Here is a 22,013-nt window from a genome sequence, read left to right on the forward strand (position 1 = left end):
TCATATTGAATGGTGGTGTAGATGGTGGGAATGGCCTCCTCCTGCACCTATTTTCTATGTTTCCATGTGATATTTATAATGTTAGAGTGGAGGGAGAAAGGATTGACAAATATATCACAGACAGAAGGACAAAGGGGATGTAAATGGTGATGATAATTGGCTAAGAAGGACACTAATAGCAGTCATTCAGAGATCAGGTGGTGTAAATGTGGTACAAAGAAAAGCAGAGCGTCAAAGTACAGTCTGAGATATGTAATAGATGACCCTAGTGGAGAGGGGGGATGGGAGACAGCAGTGGGGGGAAAAAGGGGAAGCAGTGACATCACGGTATTGTCAACAGACCAGTAATCCAAACACCTAAGCAAGTTCTTGGAGCCCGGGTTCAAATCCCACCATGGCAGATTGTGAAATTTGAATTAAAAATCTGGAACTTTAAAAAGTGTTCTACTGATGACCATGAAACCATTGGCAATTGTTGTAAAAACCCATCTGGTTCACTAATACCTGGTCTGACCTACATGTGACTCCAGACACACAACAATGTGGACAACTCTCAAGTATTCTGAAATGGTGGGCACTTAGGGAAGGACAATAAATGTTGGCCCAGCCAGCGATGCCCACATCCCGTGAATAAACAAAAAGATGGAAAGTGAGATTTAAGTAAGGTGGAAAATGAAACGATGGAAGAAATTAAACTTTTGAAAAATAATGAAATATATATTTAAATAAGTAAGATAAAATAAAATGAATGGAAATGGAATGAAGGTGGAGGAGAGAGTTTATGCCCTGAAGTTGTTGAACTCAATATTCAATCCGGAAGGCTGTAAAGTGCTTAATCAGATGAGGTGCTGCTCCTCTAGTTTGTGTTGGGGTTCACTCGAACGTTGCAAAAGGCCAAGGTCAGATGTGTGGACATGAGAACAGGGTGGTGTGTTGAAATGGTGACTGGAAGGTCTGGGTTCTGCTCACAAACGAACCACAGGCATTCTATAAAGTGATCATCCAGTCTGCATTTGGTCTCTCCATTGCAGTATAGGCTACATTGGGAGCAGCAAATGCAATAAACCAGGTCGCAGGAGGTGCACATGAAGCACTGCTTCACCTGAAAAGAGTGTCCAGGCCCTGGGATAGTCAGCAAGGAGGAGGTGAAGGAGCAGATGCTGCGCCTTCTGCAATTGCATGGGAAGGTGCCATGGGCAGGGGTGGAGGTGTTGGGTGTGATGGAGGAGTAGACCAAGGTTTTCCAGAGTAAGTGGTCCCTGTGGAATGCTGACCAGGGAGTCAGGGGAGATGTGTTTGATAGTGGCATCGTGCTGGAGTTGGCAGAAATGGTGGAGACTGGCCCGATGAAAAGGGGGACACTACCCTGGTTCTGGGAAGGAGGGGAGGAGATGAGAGCAGTGGCCCAGGGGATGGATCAGGTATGGTTAAAAGCCCTGTCAACCACAATGGATGGGAGGCCTGATTAAGGAAGACATATCAGCAATGCCATTTTGGAAAGTGGCATAATTGGAACAGATGCGATGGAGGCGAAGGAACTGAAAGAATAGCATAGGGTCCTTATAGGATACGGGGTGCGAATAGCTGTAGTCAAGGTAGTTGTGGGAGTCACTGGATTTGTAAAGGATATTGATGGCAGTCTACTGCCATAAATGGAAACAGTGAGGTCAAGTAAGGGAAAAAAGTATTGGAGATGGACCATTTGACAGTGATAGAGGAATGGAAATTGGAAGCAAAATCGATTAATTTTTTCATGTCCAGAAAACAGCATAGAGTGGCACAAAAATAGTTGCTGAAATAGCAATAAACGAATTGTGGGAGGGGGTTGGAGTAAGTCTGGAAATGAGGAATTTTCGACATACCGCATTATGAGACAGGCATATGAAATGGGATATGGACAACTTTGAGAAAGAATGTCGGTGCTGCCAGAGAGAGATAACGAATGTGCATATGGCAACATTTGGCACTGAGTGTGGACCTCCAAATGTGGTGAGAACAACAGTCTGAGGAACAGTGGGGCCGGAATTTTACTGGCACTGTCACCCTGATTCTGGAAGTGGGCGAGCCTCAGAGAATGTCACTCTCCATTGGCCTCAGGTGGGATCATATGAACCTCGGGTGAACGTGCTGGTAAAATTCAGCCCTGTATGTCCTGGAGATACCTGCAATCCTGGGTGGATTCGAAACATAAGGGGTGGAACTCCAGCTGGAATTCACATGGGGTGAGTCAGAGATGGAGACAGTTGCTGAGAAAGGAAATGTGGCTTTGGTAAACACTAGGAGGGAAATGGAAAGCAGTGAATGTAGCCACGGTGTTCGCTGGGACTAAACATCTCCCACACTCTCCTATTTGGGGAGTACACAGTGAGAGCACCAACCATCGACTCACCATGAATTAGCCATTCAGTAATGTACCAGAAACAAAAAATGGGGGTGACCTGTATAACATTAAAAAAACACAATACAGGGCACAGAACCATGCATGAGTTTCAACTGAAAATGCATGCCAATTCCTATCACATTCCCCCTTCCCCAACCCCAACCCCAATCCTTGGCACATCCCACTTTACAAAGGTCTAATTTTTCCTGCACCATAACACTGGGCTGTTGGTGGGGGCTGTGTACTCTCCCAACAAGTGCATTTCCCTGGGCTCTGTCTTGAACGGTGTCCCAATGGCGGTTCAGTCGCTATTCGATGCTGAGACTCAGTCCTGTCCAGTTGAGTGCTGGCTTTGTTTCAGCACCTCGGACAGCGCAGCTCCCCCCTTGTCCACCTTTACCTGACACTGGCAACAGGTGCCGGCTCCAACTCTCCAATCAGAGGGCAGGGGCAGGGGGGCTGACGTCACCCTCTCCAATAAAAAGAGGCGAATCAGGAGCAGGGAAGGTGCAGGCAGCAGGAGATGGATCAGCCAGTGATAGAGGCTGCCCAGGGACACAGATCCCCACTGTACACACACTACACTCTCCAGCTTCAGCACACTGGCCAGCGACTGTGAGGAGTGACCTTGCCTGCACTGCTCTCTCGCCCTGCCTCCCAGCCAGAGGAGCTCACTCCATCCTGCACAGCAGATGCCTTCCACTTGCCATCTGAGGAGGTTCCTGCTGAAGTTTTGAATTGAAGTGCTGCTGTCCTCAGCTCCGCTGCAGAAGCAAATAAAAGACATTGCAATGGATTTACTCGCTCAGCCTTGCCTTGATGCAGCTGCCAACGGATCCCAGCTCTGCCAGAGCAGTTTCACCATTGCAAATTCCAGCCTGGGCACTGCCAATTCCTCCTATCTCTGCATCAACTCCAGCTCGTACCCATGCAACGGCACAGACAGCGTCTCACTCAGCAAGAGCTTCTCTTCAATCGTTATCGCCATCATCATCACTGCTCTTTATTCCATTGTCTGTGTACTCGGACTAGTCGGCAACGTCCTGGTCATGTATGTTATAGTCAGGTAAGATGCAAAGCCAACTTAAAGCAACCCAGCCCTGTCTCTGGTGAAACCTGTCGCCAGCATCTTGGCCCGAATTGAGAAAGCTTCTCTCCCCGGCCTCACTTTATTCAGCCTCTTAACTTCATTGCCATCACTGGAGCGCGGGTGTCATTGTTCTTGTTTACACAGAAGACAGTGTGTATAATCTTCCCAATTGCTGTCCCTGCCTGTTAGTGACTGATAGTATATTCATTGTCCAGTATGCAGGCATTGATTATATGCAGGAGAATTACAGACACTGCTGCAGGACTGAATTCACATTGAAAAATTCATGCATCTGTACTGGTTGAATGTTAATGTATTAATTTTTCAGTTTAGTGTACATTTGCACATTTATGGGCTGGGACTTATTTGCTACTTGTGTTAGGTGCTCAAGTAGCTCCATCTAGCCGTTAAGTCCGGTAATGCAGATCTTGAAGACGGAATGAAGACCCCTTTCTCAAATCATACAATCCGCTCAAGTTACGCATATAATTTCATTATCTTGGCAATGACTGCTCCCTCTGTAATCGCAGCACACTATAACTACTGCACTCCGCCCCTCCGTATCCAGTTCTGGCACTCTGGTGCCACCACTGGAAGGAGGATATGATTACTGTGACATGTTTACATAGAAACTCAGAATTACTTGCCATCAACCAATTACACTCCAACACTCAGGTGGCCAGAATGCAGGCCAAGTCACCAAGGACTGGAGGATAGGTGACATAGCCTCAACCTATGAAAAGATTTGAAAGATTTGTTTTATAACGTCCTCATTCCCTATTCACAGGTATGATGTGGAGTTGCCAGTGTTGGACTGGAGTAGGCACAGTAAGTTGTCTCTCAACATCAGGTTAAAATCCAACAGGTTTATCTGATAGCATTGTTGGAATTTAACCTGGTGTTGAGACTACTTACCATACCTATTCCCAGGTAATAATGGGTCTCTTGTCATAATACCACCCCCACCCTCCCACCCATTTCACTACCCATCACCATTGTTCATTTTGCAGGATATTCCCTTACTCTATAACTGAAAATCTATCATGTGGCCCATGATATTTGATACTTGCGCCCCTTCTGTTTGCTGGGATAGTGCAGAGGGAGCTTTGCTTGGTTTAGTCCCAGCAAACACTCTCAGGGCAAATTACAAGGCAGTTTGGTCTTTTGAAAAAGATGTTAAACCAAAGTTCTGTCTGCTCCTCAAGTAAAATAGGCCATGAGCCCAGTAAGCTGACCAACATTTGTCCCTCAAACAACAACAGAAACAGATTACCTGATTGTTGTCACATTGCTGTTTGTGGGACCTTGCTACATACAAATTGGTTCCCACATTACGACAGTGACTCAAAGTACTTCAGTTGTAAAGTGCCTTGGGGTGTCCAGTGGTCATAAAAGGCACAAAGAAACACAAGACTGCTTTTTGTTTTAATAACTAGTGGTATATTTGTATGTTCATATGTTGAAAACATAAAAACACAAGAAATATAAGCAGGAGTATGCCATTCAGCCCCTCATTCCTGCTTTGCCAGTCAATAATATGGCTGATCTGAGTGTTCCCCTAATTCCACTTTCTTGTCTGCCCATCATAATCCTTGACTCCCCCCATCAGTCAAAAATCTGTCTAATTCAGCCTTGAATATATTCAGTAAGACATTTCAACACCAGGTTAAAGTCCAACTTTCTTTATCAGGTGACTAACCTGATTGATGAAGGAGCAGCACTCTGAAAGCTCGTGATCCCAAATAAACCTGTTGGACTTTAACCTGGTGTTGTGAGAGGCGTTACTGTACCTACACCAGTACAACGCCAGCATCACCACAGCTTGAATAGTAAATCAGCCTCCACTGATTTCTGACAAAGAGAATTGCAAACTTGAATGACCCTCTAACATTCCATTTACCTTCCTAATTATTTACTATACCTTCATGCCAATATTTTGTGATTAATTTACAAGAACACTCAAATCCCTCTGTACTGCAGCATTCTGCAGTCTCTTACCATTTAAAAATATTCTTCTTTTATCCTTTCTGCCAAAATGGACCATCTTACATTTTTCCATATTATTCTCCATTCCGCTTGCAATAAACACATGCTGGGAAAGCATATGGTAAGCTTCACTGTATACGTAACCCAGTGCTGTACCTGTCCTGGGAGTGTTTGATGGGGACAGTGTAGAGAGAGCTTTATTCTGTATCTAACACCATGGTGTAGAAGGAGATTTACTCTGAATCTAACCCTGTATTTTATCTGTCCTGAGAATATTTGCAGGGATAGGATATGGTGAACTTTATTCTGTATCTAACCCCATGCTGTGAATGTACCAGGTACTGACCCATTGAGGGGAGAGTTGGGAGGAAGAGTTTATAAATATTTTGTTATGTGGAATACTGACTGTTCATTGTGAGCCCTGGAATCTCCTCTCACTCTCTGTGCTGACTTGTCCATATTTCCTCTGCTTGATTTTCAGATACACCAAAATGAAAACAGCCACCAACATCTACATTTTTAACCTTGCTCTAGCTGATGCATTGGCCACCAGCACATTGCCTTTCCAAAGTGTTAACTATTTGATGGGAACCTGGCCCTTTGGGAAGCTGCTATGCAAAGTGATCATGTCCATCGACTACTACAACATGTTCACCAGTATATTCACACTCACCACTATGAGCATGGACCGCTATATTGCAGTTTGCCACCCAGTCAAGGCCCTGGATTTCCGTACCCCACGGAATGCCAAGATTGTCAATGTCTGCATCTGGATTCTGTCCTCAGCCATTGGGCTGCCCGTGATGATAATGGCAACTACCAGGTTTGACAATGGTAAGTGCCATGCAGCAGGTAGTATATTGTTCCCACTCTCCTTGAAAAGTGAATGTGCACTTTTGTCCAAAAAAACTCGTAAGGAGGGCCAGTGATGTGGAATAATTAAATCTTTCTTTATAGCAAATCTCCATTCTTATTTGATAAGAAATTGAAAGTGTTACTGGAATGGCCCCAATTCATCCAAAAACATTGACCCATTTAGACTTCAATATAAATTCCAACCTTCACACCACCCCCACCACATCCTCTCCACCAGCACCTATCTCCAAAAGCACATTTGGTATGAGTGCAAATGTGTTGAATTGATTGGCCTCAGTGTTTATTCCATGACCAAATTTCCTTGGCAACCATGTTGCTCTGGCAAATGATCTGATATTACTCAGATTGGCTCAGTAGCTGGTGTTCTTGTTGAGGACATTTAACAAAGAGTAAATATAGGGGCAATCTGAAATCTGGAATTAAAACTCACAACTCAGTAACGATTGTCGTAAAAACCCATCTGGTTCATTAATGTCCTAACATCTGCTGTCCTTACCTGGTCTGGGCAACATGTGATTCCAGATCCACAGCAATGTGCTTGACCCTCATATGTCCTCTGAAATAGAAGGCAGTTAGGGACAGCAATAAATTATGGCTCAACCAGTGATCCAAACACTGTAAATGATTTTGTTTTAAACGTTGAGGTTCAATGTAAAGAGGTGTTTTTTTCCAGAGAATAAAGACAGCTAGTGCTGAATTCCTTCAAGTCAGAAAAAGGCTCATTTCTGGTTAGAGCAGACATGATCTCATACAAAAGCCAGGTGCAACTCAGTCCCAGTGATCTCCCGGATTAATTTCAACTTACTAAAAGTTAAGACAGAAATTTCCTCAACATTATTTTCTCTCTGATCCAATTTTCTGTCTTCCCAGGAGATCATCTGGTGCTAGGTGGGACTTGCAGTATGATGTGAAGGTTTTGCAATGAAGTACAGGGTCTTCTCCTGCACCCCATTGTTAGTGTGTTCATCTACAAGACATTTTATGAAAATCAATGCACTTGATCATCAATCTACCATTTAATTATTTCTGTTTTTGCCTTGTCCACCCTTTCAGTTTTAGGAATAACAGATTGCACGTTGAAATTCCCACACCCTTCCTGGTACTGGGACAACCTCCTGAGAATCTGTGTCTTCATTTTTGCCTTTGTCATGCCGGTCTTGATTATCACGGTGTGCTACGGCCTGATGATCCTCCGCCTGAAGAGTGTTCGGATGCTCTCTGGTTCCAAGGAGAAGGACAGAAACCTTCGGCGCATCACCAGGATGGTCCTTGTGGTGGTGGCTGTGTTCATCATCTGCTGGACGCCCATCCACATCTATGTCATCCTCAGGGCTCTGGTGAAGATCCCATCCACCCTCTTCGCAGCGGTGGCCTGGCACTTCTGCATTGCCCTGGGCTACACTAACAGCTGCCTCAACCCTGTCCTCTATGCCTTTCTGGATGAGAACTTCAAGCGGTGTTTCCGGGAGTTCTGTGTGCCCACTTCTTCGACCATTCAGTATCAGGGCTCTAACCGGGTTCGAAATCACACCCGGGAGCACCCATCCACCATCCACACGGCCGACAGGACTAATCACCAGGTATGACTAGGCGTGCCGATGTCCCTGGAAACCCGCTCAAACCAGGGAGAGGACCTCAACTCGGAACTCACACAAATCACAACGGGACTCTAACTGGGGAAAGCCCAACATTTGCTTGATGTCAGAACTGGCAGTCCAATTCTCGTCAGTTCACTGAGAATAGTTTGTAGTTAGTAGCCACAAAGCCCAACCCTTTATATTTATTCCCTCCCCACCCTCACACCATCCCTCCAAATTTTATTCCTTTCCTCTGCTGGTGGCTATTTACCCTGGAGTGTTGATCCACAACCAATGGGAATCCCTTCCCTGTACCTCACCCAAATGTCTGTTTGTCTGTCAGCATGTATCGATAAACTATTCAATCTTATAGGTCCACTAAACGGAAGACAATTTGTCTACTGGATATTCATCAGAAACACGAACCCTGGCTGATGCCCCAGTCTTTTCACCTCCTCTGTCAAAGACTGAGATAAACAATGGAATTCCCATTATAACTCCCCACTTGAGCTCAGTTGACTCAGTACAGGGCATGGAACAAACATCCGAGAGATTTTTCCAACCTTGTGATGAGCTGAGTACCACATTTTTCTTTTCCATATGACCCGATAAGCAGAAAGACCACTAGTGTTTAACAACTGGATCCTTTATCTCTCTCTGTTTTTTGAGAAATTCCAGGAATGTTTGCTCCCTTAGTCTGGACTGTCTTTGCAGGAAGTTCTCTCACCATCTCTCAGGTGGACCCCACGGATTAAGAGATGAAAATGTAAGTCTGCAGGGATAATATTTATCCGTGATTTCTGTGCTAACTAAATATTTGGACTCAGTGAAATTTAACAGAACACAGGTAAAGACCTGAAAATTAATAGTGTACAATGTTCCCTTAATATTACTGAAAGACATTTAGCCTCAGCATTTACCTGGGGGATGCAAGGCCCCCAGGTAAATGTTTAAATGTCATTGGAGCTTTCCCACTGATATAATCTCTGTATGCGATGAGTGACACAAGTGTCTGCAACATGTCTAATCCCTTGCCCAGGCAGAGTTAACTGACCTCATCTATGGTAAGTGTACAGGCATCAGAGTTGGCCTCAATGCCCCAAGGTTTGGATGGAAAAGAGAGGCTTGGTATTCTCAATGGGAAATGTTTGAAGGTGGGATAATTGCCCCCCTCCCCCAATGCTGCCTGCACAATTTCCCAATGCTCGCTGTCATCGTCTACCCATAAATCACATGAGGATGAAAGACTGAATGAAAATGAACCACAGCGAGTATTCCACACCTCTGGGAAAGGAGAGGGCAATCACTAAGATAGAGGCTGGAAATTTTTATTGTACATTATCTGGTGCCTCATATACAATGGAGCTTAACTCTTCTTGACTCCAAGTGGGGTTGCACGTTACTGCTTTCATCCATCTCCTTCGAGGTGTTCATTACTGGCACTTACCAATGTAAAATAAATAGGTCAGTGACTGCATTTGAACAATGCACAAGAATTTATTACTGAAACTCATTAAGGAAATGAAAAGAATTTCATGGGAGAATAGAGGTTGTTTTATTGGCTATATTGCATTAAACAATATTATTGTATTGTTTGTTTTGTTCATTATTAAATTTCATTCATCTTTATTCTGCAATTCAATCCCAACACATCCAGAATACTGGCTTTAATTTATTTCTCTCCAATTGTCCCTCACTATCGCTTTGGAGGATAATGCTTTTTGTTTAATACTGTTGTCTGCATTGTTCTGCTTAATAGTGGGGTTAATGGGTGTCTTTCTGGTTGGCGATCAGTGACTAATGGTGTGCCTCAGGGATCAGTGCTGGGACTGCAATTATTTACGATGTACATCGATGATTTGGAGTTGGGGACCAAGTGTAGTGTGTCAAAATTCACAGATGTCAATAAGATGACTGGCAGAGCAGTGTGCAGAAGACGCTGAAAGTCTGCAAAGGGATATAGATAGTCTAAGTGAGTGGGTTGGCAGATGGAGTACAATGTTGGTAAAAGTGAGGTCATCCATTTTGGTAGGAATAACAGCAAAATGGACTGTTATATAAATGGTAAAAAATTGCAGCATGCAGTTGTGCAAAGGGACCTGGGTATCCTTTTGCAAGAATCACAAGGACTTGGTTTGCAGGTGCAACAGGTAATTAAGAAGGCAAATGAAATTTTGTCCTTCATTGCAAAGGGATGGAATTTAAAACAGCGAGGTTATGTTGCAGCTGTATAAGGTGCTGGTGAGGCCACACCTGGAGTACTCCACAGTTTTGGTCTCCTTACTTGAGAGAGGATACTTTGGCACTGGAGGGGAGGCAGAGGGGATTCACTAGGTTGATTCCGGAGTGGAGAGGGATGGTTTATGAGGAGAGACTGAGTAGACTGGGTCTATACTCACTGGAGTTCAGGAGAATGAGTGGAGATCTTATAGAAACATCAGATTATGAAGAGAATGGATAAGATAGGAGCAGGGAAATTGTTTCTACTGGCAGGTGAGGGGTGTGGCCTCAGAATAAGAGGGAGCAGATTTAGGACTGAGTTGAGGAGGAACTTCTTCATACAAAGGGTTGTGAACCTGTGGAATTCCCTGCCCAGTGAAGCAGTTGAGGCTACTTCATTGAATGTTTTTAAGGCAAGGATAGATAAATTTTTGAACAGCAAAGGAATTAAGGGTGAGTGGACGGGTAAGTGAAGCTGAGTCGTCAAAGATCAGCCATGATCTTATTGAATGGTGGAGCAGGCTCAAGGGGCCAGATGGCCTACTCCTGTTCCTAGTTCTTAGGTACCTATCGCAGTCCAGTCTCTTAATGCTTCCATCGACCATCTTTCCTCTGAATGTTCCAAGTCTCTCGCAATCCCACCCATAAGCCTCACTCTTTGGAAACCCTCGCCTGTGATCAGCCAATCCATTGCTGATATCACCTGGCCACGACTGTTGTTTTGTTTCCTTCTGTCACAGCTGAGGTGACATTGCATCGCATCCCACATGTAACAAGGATAATTGACTGCAAAGAATTGTACCTTGAAGATCCATTGCTCAGCAACTGTGTGGTCCTTAAGGTCCATTTGACAGACTTCATTATGGGCAGACTGGTGTCCTTGAAACCAACACCATTCCCTAACAATAGTAGTGCCTTATCATGAAATTAGTGGACACAGAATCACAATAAATTAATTTTGACTTAATGTAAGAAAATAGAGCTCATACATAGGGAATGGAAATCTTAAAATAGATATTGGAAATCAGAACTAAAAACAGGAAGTTCTGGAAACACTGAGAAATGGTGGCAATACTTCAGGTTTCCAAATAGGAAATATCACAGATCTTGAAAAAGAGGGAGCAGGAGACAGTGGCCATAAAAAGAAATGTGGGTTCTGAAAGCGAGTTCTAGTGAACACAGGAGAGAAGATAGATAGCAACAAATATCCAATCAAAAAGCTCCAATTCTGATAGCAGATCGTCTTTCTCAAATTATTAAATTTACCTTCCTCCAGAGTGGGGTAAAGTTCTCCAAAAGGAGACTGAGAGGTTAGGTCAGTGGGCAAAAATCTGGTGGGTGGAGTATTACGTGGGAAAATGTGAAATTGTCCCATTTTGGAAAGAAGAATAAAAAAAGAAGCATTTTATCTAAATGGTGAAAATTGCAGAGCTTAGAGGTGCAGAGGGATCTGGTTGTCCTAGTGCATGAATCAGAAAAGGTTAGCATGCAAGTACAGTAAATAATTAGGAAAGTTAATCGACTATTATTGTTTATTGCAAAGGGAATTTAATATAAAAGCAAGGAAGTTATGCTTCAGTTCAACAATGCATTGGTGAGACCACATCTGGAATATTGTATACAGTATTGGTCTCCTTATCTAAAGAAGGAAGTAAATGCATTAGAAGCAGCTCAGTGAAGGTTTACCAGACTAATACCGGGAATTGATAGGTTGTCCGAGGGGAAAATTTGGACAATTTAGAACCATAGAACCATAGAACACTACAGCACAGAAACAAACCTTTTGGCCCTTCTTGTCTGTGCCAAACCATTTTTCTGCCTAGTCCCACTGACCTACACCTGGACCATATCCCTCCACACCCCTCTCATCAATGTACCTGTCCAAGTTTTTCTTAAATGCTAAAAGTGAGCCCGCATTCACCACTTCATTTGGTAGCTCATTGCACACTCCCACCACTCTCTGTGTGAAGAAGCACCCCCCCCCCAAATATTCCCTTTAAACTTTTCCCCCTTCACCCTTTTAACCCATTAAGCTTGTGTCCACTGGATTAAGAGATGATTGAAATAGATCAGGCTCTGTGGGGTCTTGACGGGGTGGATGTGGAGGTTGCTCTGGTTGGAGAATTTAGGTTACTGTTGAAAAATAAGAGGATGCCCCTTTAAGACAGAGATTAGTAGAAATATGTAGTGGTATGAGGCAAAGGCAGGTGAATGGCACTAAGCCATGGTGCTCATTCAAATATCTGGTGCAGACATGGTGGGCCAAATGGCCTCCTTCAGCACCATAACAATTCTGTGATTCTTGTGTAAAGCAAGACAGCTATAATGAAACAGTGTTTATAAAACAGTTTTTATAAAACAGTTTCAACCCCATTATGAAGATTGTGTTCAATTCACACTTTATGACGAATGTGTAGAGAGGATGCAGAAAAGATCCATGGGAATGGTTGCAGGGTTGAGGAATTTGAATTACAAAGTTACTTGGAGAAGCTGAGGCTGTGCTCCTTGGGCACTCAACTGAGGAAGGAGCAGCACTCCAAAAGCTCGTGCTGCCAATAAACCTGTTGGATTTAACCTGGTGTTGTGAGATTATTCACTGTGCTTACCCCAGTCCAATGCCGGCAACATCCTTGGAGAAGGGAAGATTGAGAGGAGGCTTGGTTAAAGTGTTCAAAATCACGAGGAGGCTGGACAGTCTGAATGGGGAGAATCTGTTCACATTGGTGGAAAGGTTGAGAACCAGAGTTCACGGATTTAAGATGATTTTCAAAAGGATTAAAAGGCAACATAAGCGAAAGCTTTTTACGCAGTGAGTGTATGGGATCTAGAATGCATTGCTTAAGAGTGTGGAGGAGGCAGATTCAATTGCAGTTTTTAAAAGAGAATTGCATCATTATCTGAGAAAGAAAGATGTTTAGCTATGGGGGAAAAGACACAAAAGTGGGACTAGGTGTGTTGCAGTCTCACAGATTTGGAATAGACTCAACAGGCTAAATTGCCTCATTCTACGCTTCTATTTTGTGATTTATTGTCACTGCCTCTCTGTGGTGTCTCTCTGGCAACAGTCTGTAATGAATAAAGTGAATTAGTCTTTAATGTGCTCATTTGATACAGGTTGAGTTCTGATGGTTTTGGTTGGATGACAGTCCATGTGAGGAGAGTTTAAGGGGGACAGGTTGGCACAGTGGATTGAGGAGCGTGGTTTGGCTGAAACCTAAAGTCGCTGACTCTGATTGGATATATTCTTGGAAGTTTCAATGCATGGAACCTCCAGCCTCCAACTGCCCTGCTCTTCCACCCACACACCCGTCTGCAGACTCTCCCACACAACCTCTAACTGCTGGAGACTCCAGTACATGTTGGGATTCATATACCCATTGTATAACCTGCCCGGCTTGCCTGTCTGTTGAGGTGAATCTGAATTGAATCCACCTGCCTCCCTCCCCCACTCCCTCCACTCTGACAGTCAGCCGAGAATCACTCTGTCAATGTTGACAAAATGTTGAAGGTCAAATCATCCACTTCAGTTCATAGTCTCTGTTGCCCTGCTAATGGGATCCAAGCTGATTCACTCTCTCATTCCAGAAATTCCCTCTCCCCCTCCTTCACAGATAACTCCACTGGGAGAGAATGGAAAGGTTTGAGGAAGAGTTATGGCTGGACAAGAGTACTCCTTTATTTGGGGTTGGTGTGGGGGATAGGAAGAAAGCAACAGCAAAGTGATTCAGATGGAGATAAATACAAATTTACAAGAAGAAAAGTAAAAACAGATTTGAAAATGTTCATGGGCCAGAATTTTATTGACTCACCATGTGTTGGTTCCTTTTGGCAGATGTGATGAGCCACTTAAATCTCTGTTCAGTTTGACAGGACGGTAATCTCCCACCGAGAAGGAGGAAACTTTCCAATCCTGTCCATAAAGCTGATAGAAAATTCAGACAAAAGACTGAGGTCCATCTCATTTACCTTCCTGGTTTACGATTCATGATTCGGTGAGAATGGGAGTTGTTGACTGATCATTGCAATTTCTCAATGAGTCTACAACTGATCCAGGCGTAGGGATGAATTTTACCTTCCTCACCCGCTCCAGGAATTGGAGCGGGCGAGGGGTGACCATGGAAAGGTCCATTGATCTCAGGCAGGATTTTCCAGTTTTGGGACAAGCACGGCTGGAAAATCCCACACATACAGTGAAGAGAATTCCCCCAGTGGTGGAGAGCTTTGGGAAAACGGTTCCAAATCAACTGCCCCTCCCAAGCTGCACTACAATCACTGCACATTGTATCTGACATTACTCATTCGCTGTGACTCAAAATGTAATTTTCTGACAGAAATTAATCTAATTTGGATTTAAATAAATCTCTGCTTCCACCATCTTCCTCAGGAGCATGTTCTACAAATCAATCACAATCGATAGATTGAACTTTGTGCAGTTGGAGATAATTTTAACCCAACTCACTTGGCAAGAAAAGAAGGAGATGGGATCGGTCACCTAGTTTGCACTGTGCTTGGATTTTGCTTTCCACTGAGGGACAGTTTATCTAAATAATACCTTTGCCTTAGAGTGGGTGCAACAAAAGTTGACTTGGTTGGCTGCTGAGATAAGATGTCCATCCTATGAGAGATTGAGTAGAATGGGCCATCACTCACTGGAGTTTAGAAGAATGAGAGCTGACCTCATTAGAACTTATTACACTCTGACAGGGATTGACAGGGTAAGTGATGAGAGGCTGTCTCCCCTGGCTGGAGAGACTAGAACTTGGGAGCTTAGCCTCAGGATAAGGGAGCTGTTATTTAGGACTGAGATGAGGAGAAGGTTCTTCACTCAGTGGGTTGTGAATCTTTGAAATTCTCTACCCCTGAGAACTGTTGAGTTGTCAGTCATTGAGCATATTAAAGTCTGTGATTGATGGATTTTTGGTCACTAAGTGAGAGAGTTGTGGGAATGAGGAGTTGAGGCTATATTACCCATGGTCATATTGAATGATGGAAAAGGTTTGAGGGGCTGAGTGGCCTACTCCTGCTCTTATTTCTTATGTGTTCATGTTGTACCAGCTGATAGTTAAGTAATGTTCACACATTTTCACTTCACAAGTTACAGATTCAGCGATATCATTATTTACATTTTTAATAGTCCATATTACATCACTGCAGAATCCTGACTTTTTTTCAGGAGAAACAAAAAAGAAAGAACATTCTAGAATGCAGGTTTGTCAGTACTGGAAATGAGAAAAGACAAATTAACATTTGGGGTAGAAACTTTCACACCACCATGCCATCTGGAAATATCTTGCATGTCCCTTCACTGTCGCCGGGTCAAAATCTAGGAACTCTCTCCCTAACAGCACTGTGGGTGTACCTACACTTCAGGGACCACAGCAGTTCAAGAAGGGAGCACACCACCACCTTCTGAAGGGCAGTAAGGGATGGACAATGGCTACTGGCCTAGCCAGTGACAGCCGGATATTTTTTCTCTACTTGTTCTTGAACAAGATCACCGATGACAGAGAGTCTGATAAAATCCCTGAAGAACAATAACAAAAAGCGTTTTTGATGTTTGACTTTGACTGTGTAACGTTTCTTCAGACTAAAATCCAGGACTGCGAAATGCCTAAATGGATTCTCTGTTTTCTTGGTGATGTGTCCTGATTTGTAAGAAATCTATATGAATATTAGCACCAAATTTGATGATTTTGTACATTAGTAACTGTACTTTTCACAATTTGATGCATGCTCAACTGTTTGGTTTTCTTTACAGTGATATTAAAGTAATATTAAAACATTATAAGAGTGTCTGTTATCCAGGCTACCTCATGCCTTTAACTCAGTGATGGACAACCTCAGCGAGTGAGTGGGCCACGAGTGACTCTCCTTCATCTCAATTTGTCGCAAGATTGAAATCAGCCTTGCTCACTGACCATGACCCCATGAATAATACCTGATAAATATCTCAAAATGAGTTCTAGAAAATGTTTAATTGTTCATATAATAAGAGAACTGCCATAATTTCAAGTGATAAAATATGAATATTTACACCTACCTTACTTACATCAAACTCAATGCATTTTGATTGGACACAAAGGGAGTGCGTGTCTCTCACAGTCAATCTTGTGAGTAATCAGCACGCATCTCACTTCTTTTGCCCTAGATTTGATTTGATTTGATTTATTATCATCACATGTGCAAGTATACAGTGAAAAATATTTCTTCTTACATGCTGTACAGACAGAGCATACCGTTCATAGACAAGGTAAGGAGAGTGTGCAGAATGTAGCGTTACAGTCACAGCTAGGGTATAGAATCACCAAAACAGCCTATAAATGCAATGCAGATAAATTAGGGAGCAGCTTTGTCCCCAGTGATCTTCAAGAAGGGCAAGAACGGCAATGGGAAAATATCGGCCATCCCTTCACTGTCAATGGGCCAAAATGCCGGAACTAAATCCTTAACAGCACTGTGGGTGTACACACCCCAAATGGACTGCAGCAGTTCAAGAAGGCAGCTCACCACCACCTTCTCAAGGGCAATTAGTGATGGGCAATAAATACAATTGCACCAAGTGAAAAGTTGTGTGAATACAGAAACTTTTACAACATCCCAAAACAGCTCAAAGTTAATGAACTGCTATTGAAGGTAGTATTATAATGTGGGAAAAGCAGCAGCCAATTTATACATAGCAAGCTCCCACAAATAGCAATGTAAGAATTTAGTAGATAATCTGTTTTTAATAGTTCTGAGGAGGCATAACTTTGGCATCCCCCACTGGTGTGGCACAGAATAAATTCAAGGGATATTATTATAATCCATTGTTGTGTGGTTTAGGTTGATTGGCCATGCTAAATTGCCCTGAATTAGGAATTAGGAGGGTAAATATGTGGGGTTATGGGGTTACGGCTTGGGTGGGATTGATGTTGGTGCATGCTTGATGGGCCAAATGGCCTCCCTTTCTATAATATAGTTATTAGTTTGTGAATCAGTGAAATAGGTAAAGGGCTATGTGAATCAGCAAGCTCATTCGCTGCAATCTGTATGATATTTCCTGTCAGGTTTTTATCTGACCAGGCCTCAGTTCAATGTTTCATCCAAAAGATGGCATCTTCCACAAAGCAACGTTTTTCACACTGGGACATCTGAACATTCTGAATCAGAAATTACAGCTGACAACACAGTCAGAATGTATACTACTCACTAAAAGCTGTAAAAAGGAGTTAGTAGCTCGCAATTACGTCTAAGTTATTCTTGCTAATTAATGTAAACCCTCCTGCAAACTGTAAGAATGCTGCAGCCAATCTTAGTTAGTGTCAGCATTGAGAAGATGTTTCCATTTATGAAGGAATCCAAAACTAAGGGACATAATATAATATATTCACTAATAAATCTATTTTGATTTGATTGATTTGATTTGATTTATTATTGTCACATGTATTGACAAACAGACAAAGCATACCAGTCATAGGGAAGAAAATGAGAGGGTGCAGAATGTAGTGTTACAGTCACAGCTAAGGTGTAGAGAAAGATCAACTTAATGCAAGATCAGTCCATTCAAAAGTCTGACAGCAGCAGGGAAGAAACTGTTCTTAAGTCGGTTGGTACGTGACCTCAGACTTTTGTATCTTTTTCCCAAAGGAAGAAGATGGAAAAGAGAATGTTTGGGGTGCATGAGATCTTTAATTATGCTGGTTGCTTTGCCAAAGGAGCAGGAAGTATAGACAGAGTCAATGGATGGGAGGCTGGTATGCGTAATGGATTGGGCTACGTTCATGACCTTTTGTAATTCCTTGCGGTCTTGGGCAGAGCAGGAGCCATACCAAGCTGTGATACAACCAGAAAGAATGCTTTCTATGGTGCATCTGTAAAAGTTGGTGAGAGTTGTAGCTGACATATCAAATTTCTATACTGTTCTGAGAAAGTAGAGGCATTGGTTGGCTTTCTTAACTATAGTGTTGGCACGGGAGGACCAGGACAGGTTGTTGGTGATCTGGACACCTAAAAACTTGAAGCTCTCGACCCTTTGTACTTTGTTCCCACTGATGTAGACAGGGCTATCTTCTCCTTTACGCTTCCTGAGGTCGATGACAATTTCCTCCATTTTGTTGACATTGAGGGAGGGATTATTGTTGCTGCACCAGTTCACCAGATTCTCTAACTCATTCCTGAACTCATAAGAACATAAGAACATAAGAAATAGGAGCAGGAGTAGGCCATCTAGCCCCTCGAGCCTGCCCCGCCATTCAATAAGATCATGGCTGATCTGTTGTGGCTCAGTTCCACTTTCCCGCCCTCTCCCCATAACCCTTAATCCCCTCTCTTATCAAAAACCCATCAACCCGCTTCTTAAAAATATTTAGCGAGGCAGCCTCCACCACTTCAACGGGCAGAGAATTCCAGAGATTCACCACCCTTTGAGTGAAGAAGTTCCTCCTCAACTCCGTTCTAAACCGCCTCCCCTTTATCTTGAGGCTGTGCCCCCTAGTCCTACTGTCTTTTTTGAGCGGGAAGAGTCTCTCCACCTCTATCCTATCCATCCCATTCATCATCTTATACGTCTCAATGAGATCTCCCCTCATTCTTCTAAACTCTAACGAGTACAAGCCTAGTTTATTCAGCCTCTCCTCATAGCTCAATCCCCTCAACTCCGGCATCAGCCTAGTAAACCTCCACTGCACTCCCTCCAGGGCCAAAATATCCTTGCGCAGGTGCGGCGCCCAAAACTGCACACAGTACTCCAGCTGCGGCCTCACCAATGCCCTATACAGCTGCAGCAAGACCTCCCTACTTTTATATTCAATCCCCCTCGCTATGAAGGCCAGCATCCCATTCGCCTTCCTGACCACCTGCTGCACCTGCAAGCTGGGTTTTTGCGACTCATGCACAAGGACCCCGAGGTCCCTCTGCACCGTCGCCTGCTGCAGTTTTTCGCCACGTAAGTAATAGTCTCATAGTAAGTAATAGTAAGTAATAACTCTGTCTCATCATTGTTTGAGATCCGCTCCACTACGATGGTGTTGTCAGAAAAATTGTAAATCGAATTGGAGCAGAATTTGGCCTCACAGTCATAAGTGTATAAGGACAATAGTAGGGGGCTGAGAACACAGCCTTGTGAGGCACCGGAGTTGAGGATTATCATGGAGGATGATCTGAAGGGAATTTAGGAGAAACAGTTTTATTTTGGCCTCCTTACCTAAGAAAGGATTTACTTGTCACAGAGGAAACACAGCGAAGGTTAACCAGACCAATTCCTGGGGAGACAAGATTGTCTTATGAGGAGAGACTGAGGAAAGTTGGCCTATACTGTCTGGGTTTAGGAGAATGAGAGGTGATCTCAAAGAACAAAGACAATTACAGCATAGAAACTGACCCTTCAGCTCTCCATGCCTGCACCAACCATGCTGCCAGACTTAACTAAAACCCCCTCCCTTTCCAGGGACCATATTCCTCTATTCCCATCTCAATCATATACTTGTCAAGATGCCCATTAAAAGTCACTACCGTATCTGCTTCCACTACCTCCCCCGGCAACGGGTTCCAGGCACTCACCAATTCTCTGTGTAAAATATCTCCCTCGTACATCTCCTTTAAACTTGCCCCTCGCACTTTAAACCTATGTCCTCTAGTAATTGCCTCTTTCAGCCAGGGAAAAAGCTTCTGAATACCCACTCTGCCCATAGCTCTCATAATCTTGTAGACTTCTATCAGGTCTCCCCTCAATCTCCGTCACTCCAGTGAGAACAAACCAAGCTTCTCCAATTTCTCCTCATAGCTAATGCCCTCCATGCCAGGCAACATCCTGCTAAATCTTTACTGTATCTTCTCCAAAGCCTCCACGTCCTTCTGGTAGTGTGGCAACCAGAATTGAACACTATATTCCAAGTGTGGCCTAACTAAGGTTCTATAAAGCTCCAACATGACTTACTAATTTTTAAACTCAATACCCCAGCTGATGAAGGCAAGCATGCTATACGCGTTCTTGACTACCTTCTCCACCTTCATTACCACTTTCAGTGACCTGTGTACCTGTACACCCAGATCCCTTTGCCTATCGATATTCTTAAGGGTTCTGCCGTTTACTGTATATTTCCTATCTGTAATAGACCTTCCAAAATGCATTACCTTACATTTGTCCAGATTAAACTCCACCTGCCATCTCTCTGCCCAAGTCTCCAACTGATCTATATCCTGCTGTATCCTCTGATGGTCCTCATCGCTATTCGCAAATCCACCAACCTTGGTGTCGTCCACAAGCTTACTAATCAATCCAGTTACATTTTCCTCCAAATCATTTATATATATTACAAACAGCAAAGGTCCCAGCACTGATCCCTGAGGAACACCACTTGTCATAGCCCTCCATTCAGAAACGCACCCTTCCAGTGCTACCCTCTGACTTCTTTGACCGAGCCAGTTCTCATCAATACCTATATCTAGGATGGCCTATTCCCCTGCTTTAATTCAACTGTGAAAAGGCAGGTCACCTTTTTGGTTCATTATCACCTCACGGGCAATTAAAGGTGGACAACAAATTATGGTCTTGCCAGTCATGCTCACATTGCATAAGAAGAAGAAAATAACAGATTACACTGCAGACCTGTAGAAATCGTTTCAGAACCCCAATCTAAATCTGACAATTCAAGATACTGATCAAGCACAGTCTAAAGTTCTTGCCAGCAGAGTGATGCAGATGGCACTGTCTGTGTGGAGCACGCACGTTCTCCCTGTGTCTGCGTGGGTTTCCTCCGGGTGCTCTGGTTTCCTCCCACAGTCCGAAAGAAGAGCTGGTTAGGTGCATTGGCCATGGTGAATTCTCCCTGAGTGTAACCCAACAGGCACCGCAGTGTGGCAACTAGGGGATAGTCACAGTAACTTCATTGCAGTGTTAATGTGAGCCTTCTTGTGACACTAACAAACTTTTTTAAAAAATTTTAGGTAGGGGTAATTGTGTGGAGGGAAAAGGCATTGTGTTGCAGTTCCTCAATGCATGAGTCCTCCCGCCTAGGGGGCAGGGGAGACTGCGGGACTTCCATCCAGCAATTTCCTAATGCGCCTGCGCACGAATATAATTTAATTAAAATTTTAAAATTCCCTCATCCGCCAAATATTATTGTTTTCTGATGAATCGGTGACATTTTGGCGGGTTTAGAGGCAAGATTAGCTGTAATTTCTAATTTTAAACGTGGCTGTAACCATGGTGACGGCGGCCATGTTGGGGGTTACGCGCGGGCCCGGGGACAGTTGACGGTTGGAGTTTGAATTTGAACCGGGATGACGGACCGTTACAACATTCACAGCCAGCTGGAACATCTCCAGTCCAAGTACATCGGCACCGGGCACGCCGACACCACCAAGTGGGAATGGCTGGTGAACCAGCACCGCGACTCGTACGCCTCCTACATGGGCCACTTCGACCTCCTCAACTACTTCGCCGTGGCCGAGAATGAGACCAAGGCCCGCGTCCGCTTCAACCTCATGGAGAAGATGCTGCAGCCGTGCGGTCCCCCGCCAGACAAGCCCGAGGAGGCCTGAGAGGATCCAGCCCGGCCCGGGATATGGGGGGGGTGGGGTGGGGTGGGGTGGGATATGGGTGAAGGAAGGGTATATTTGTAAAGGATGGCGGTATATGGGTGAAGGGTTGGGGTATATGAGTGAGGATTGGGGAATGTGGGTGAGGATGGGTATGCGTGGTATATAAGTAGAGGATAGAGGTATATGGTGAAGGATTGGGTATATGGGTAAAGATTGGGGTATGAGTAAAGGATATGGGTATGAGGGGTATTTGGGTGAAGGATGGGGACATGAGAAGAATATGGGTACATAGAGTAATCGCATTGAATTAAGGGGGAATGATGCAGGTATTGATAGAATTGATTGGAGGAAGAGTGCCTTATAG

General features: G+C 43.9%; 2 protein-coding genes across 6 annotated transcripts; both read left to right on the forward strand.

Moving 5' to 3' along the window:
* Positions 1–3,171: 3,171 nt before the first annotated feature.
* oprm1 (opioid receptor, mu 1) lies at positions 3,172–8,187 on the forward strand. 5 transcript variants are annotated; one of them, XM_080199869.1, is made up of 3 exons: positions 3,172–3,446; positions 5,938–6,290; positions 7,386–8,187. In XM_080199869.1, exons 1-3 carry the CDS (start codon positions 3,172–3,174, stop codon positions 7,916–7,918), a joined length of 1,161 nt encoding a protein of 386 aa, XP_080055995.1. In that variant the 3' UTR covers positions 7,919–8,187. The 5 variants fall into 5 exon arrangements, with proteins under 5 accessions (XP_080055995.1, XP_080055998.1, XP_080055999.1 ...); XM_080199872.1 differs by having other exon boundaries at positions 3,209–3,446; positions 5,938–6,308; positions 7,392–8,187; XM_080199873.1 differs by having other exon boundaries at positions 3,209–3,446; positions 5,938–6,308; positions 7,401–8,187.
* Positions 8,188–21,314: 13,127 nt separating this feature from the next.
* Positions 21,315–21,664, forward strand: sf3b5 (splicing factor 3b, subunit 5). Its single transcript, XM_080200861.1, has one exon. The coding sequence runs from the start codon at positions 21,389–21,391 to the stop codon at positions 21,647–21,649; it is 261 nt and encodes an 86-aa protein (XP_080056987.1). The 5' UTR covers positions 21,315–21,388; the 3' UTR covers positions 21,650–21,664.
* Positions 21,665–22,013: the final 349 nt, after the last annotated feature.

Source organism: Carcharhinus amblyrhynchos, chromosome 12 (genome assembly GCF_965287045.1).
Source record: "Carcharhinus amblyrhynchos chromosome 12, sCarAmb.v2.hapA, whole genome shotgun sequence".
Classification (NCBI taxonomy): Eukaryota; Metazoa; Chordata; class Chondrichthyes; order Carcharhiniformes; family Carcharhinidae; genus Carcharhinus; species Carcharhinus amblyrhynchos.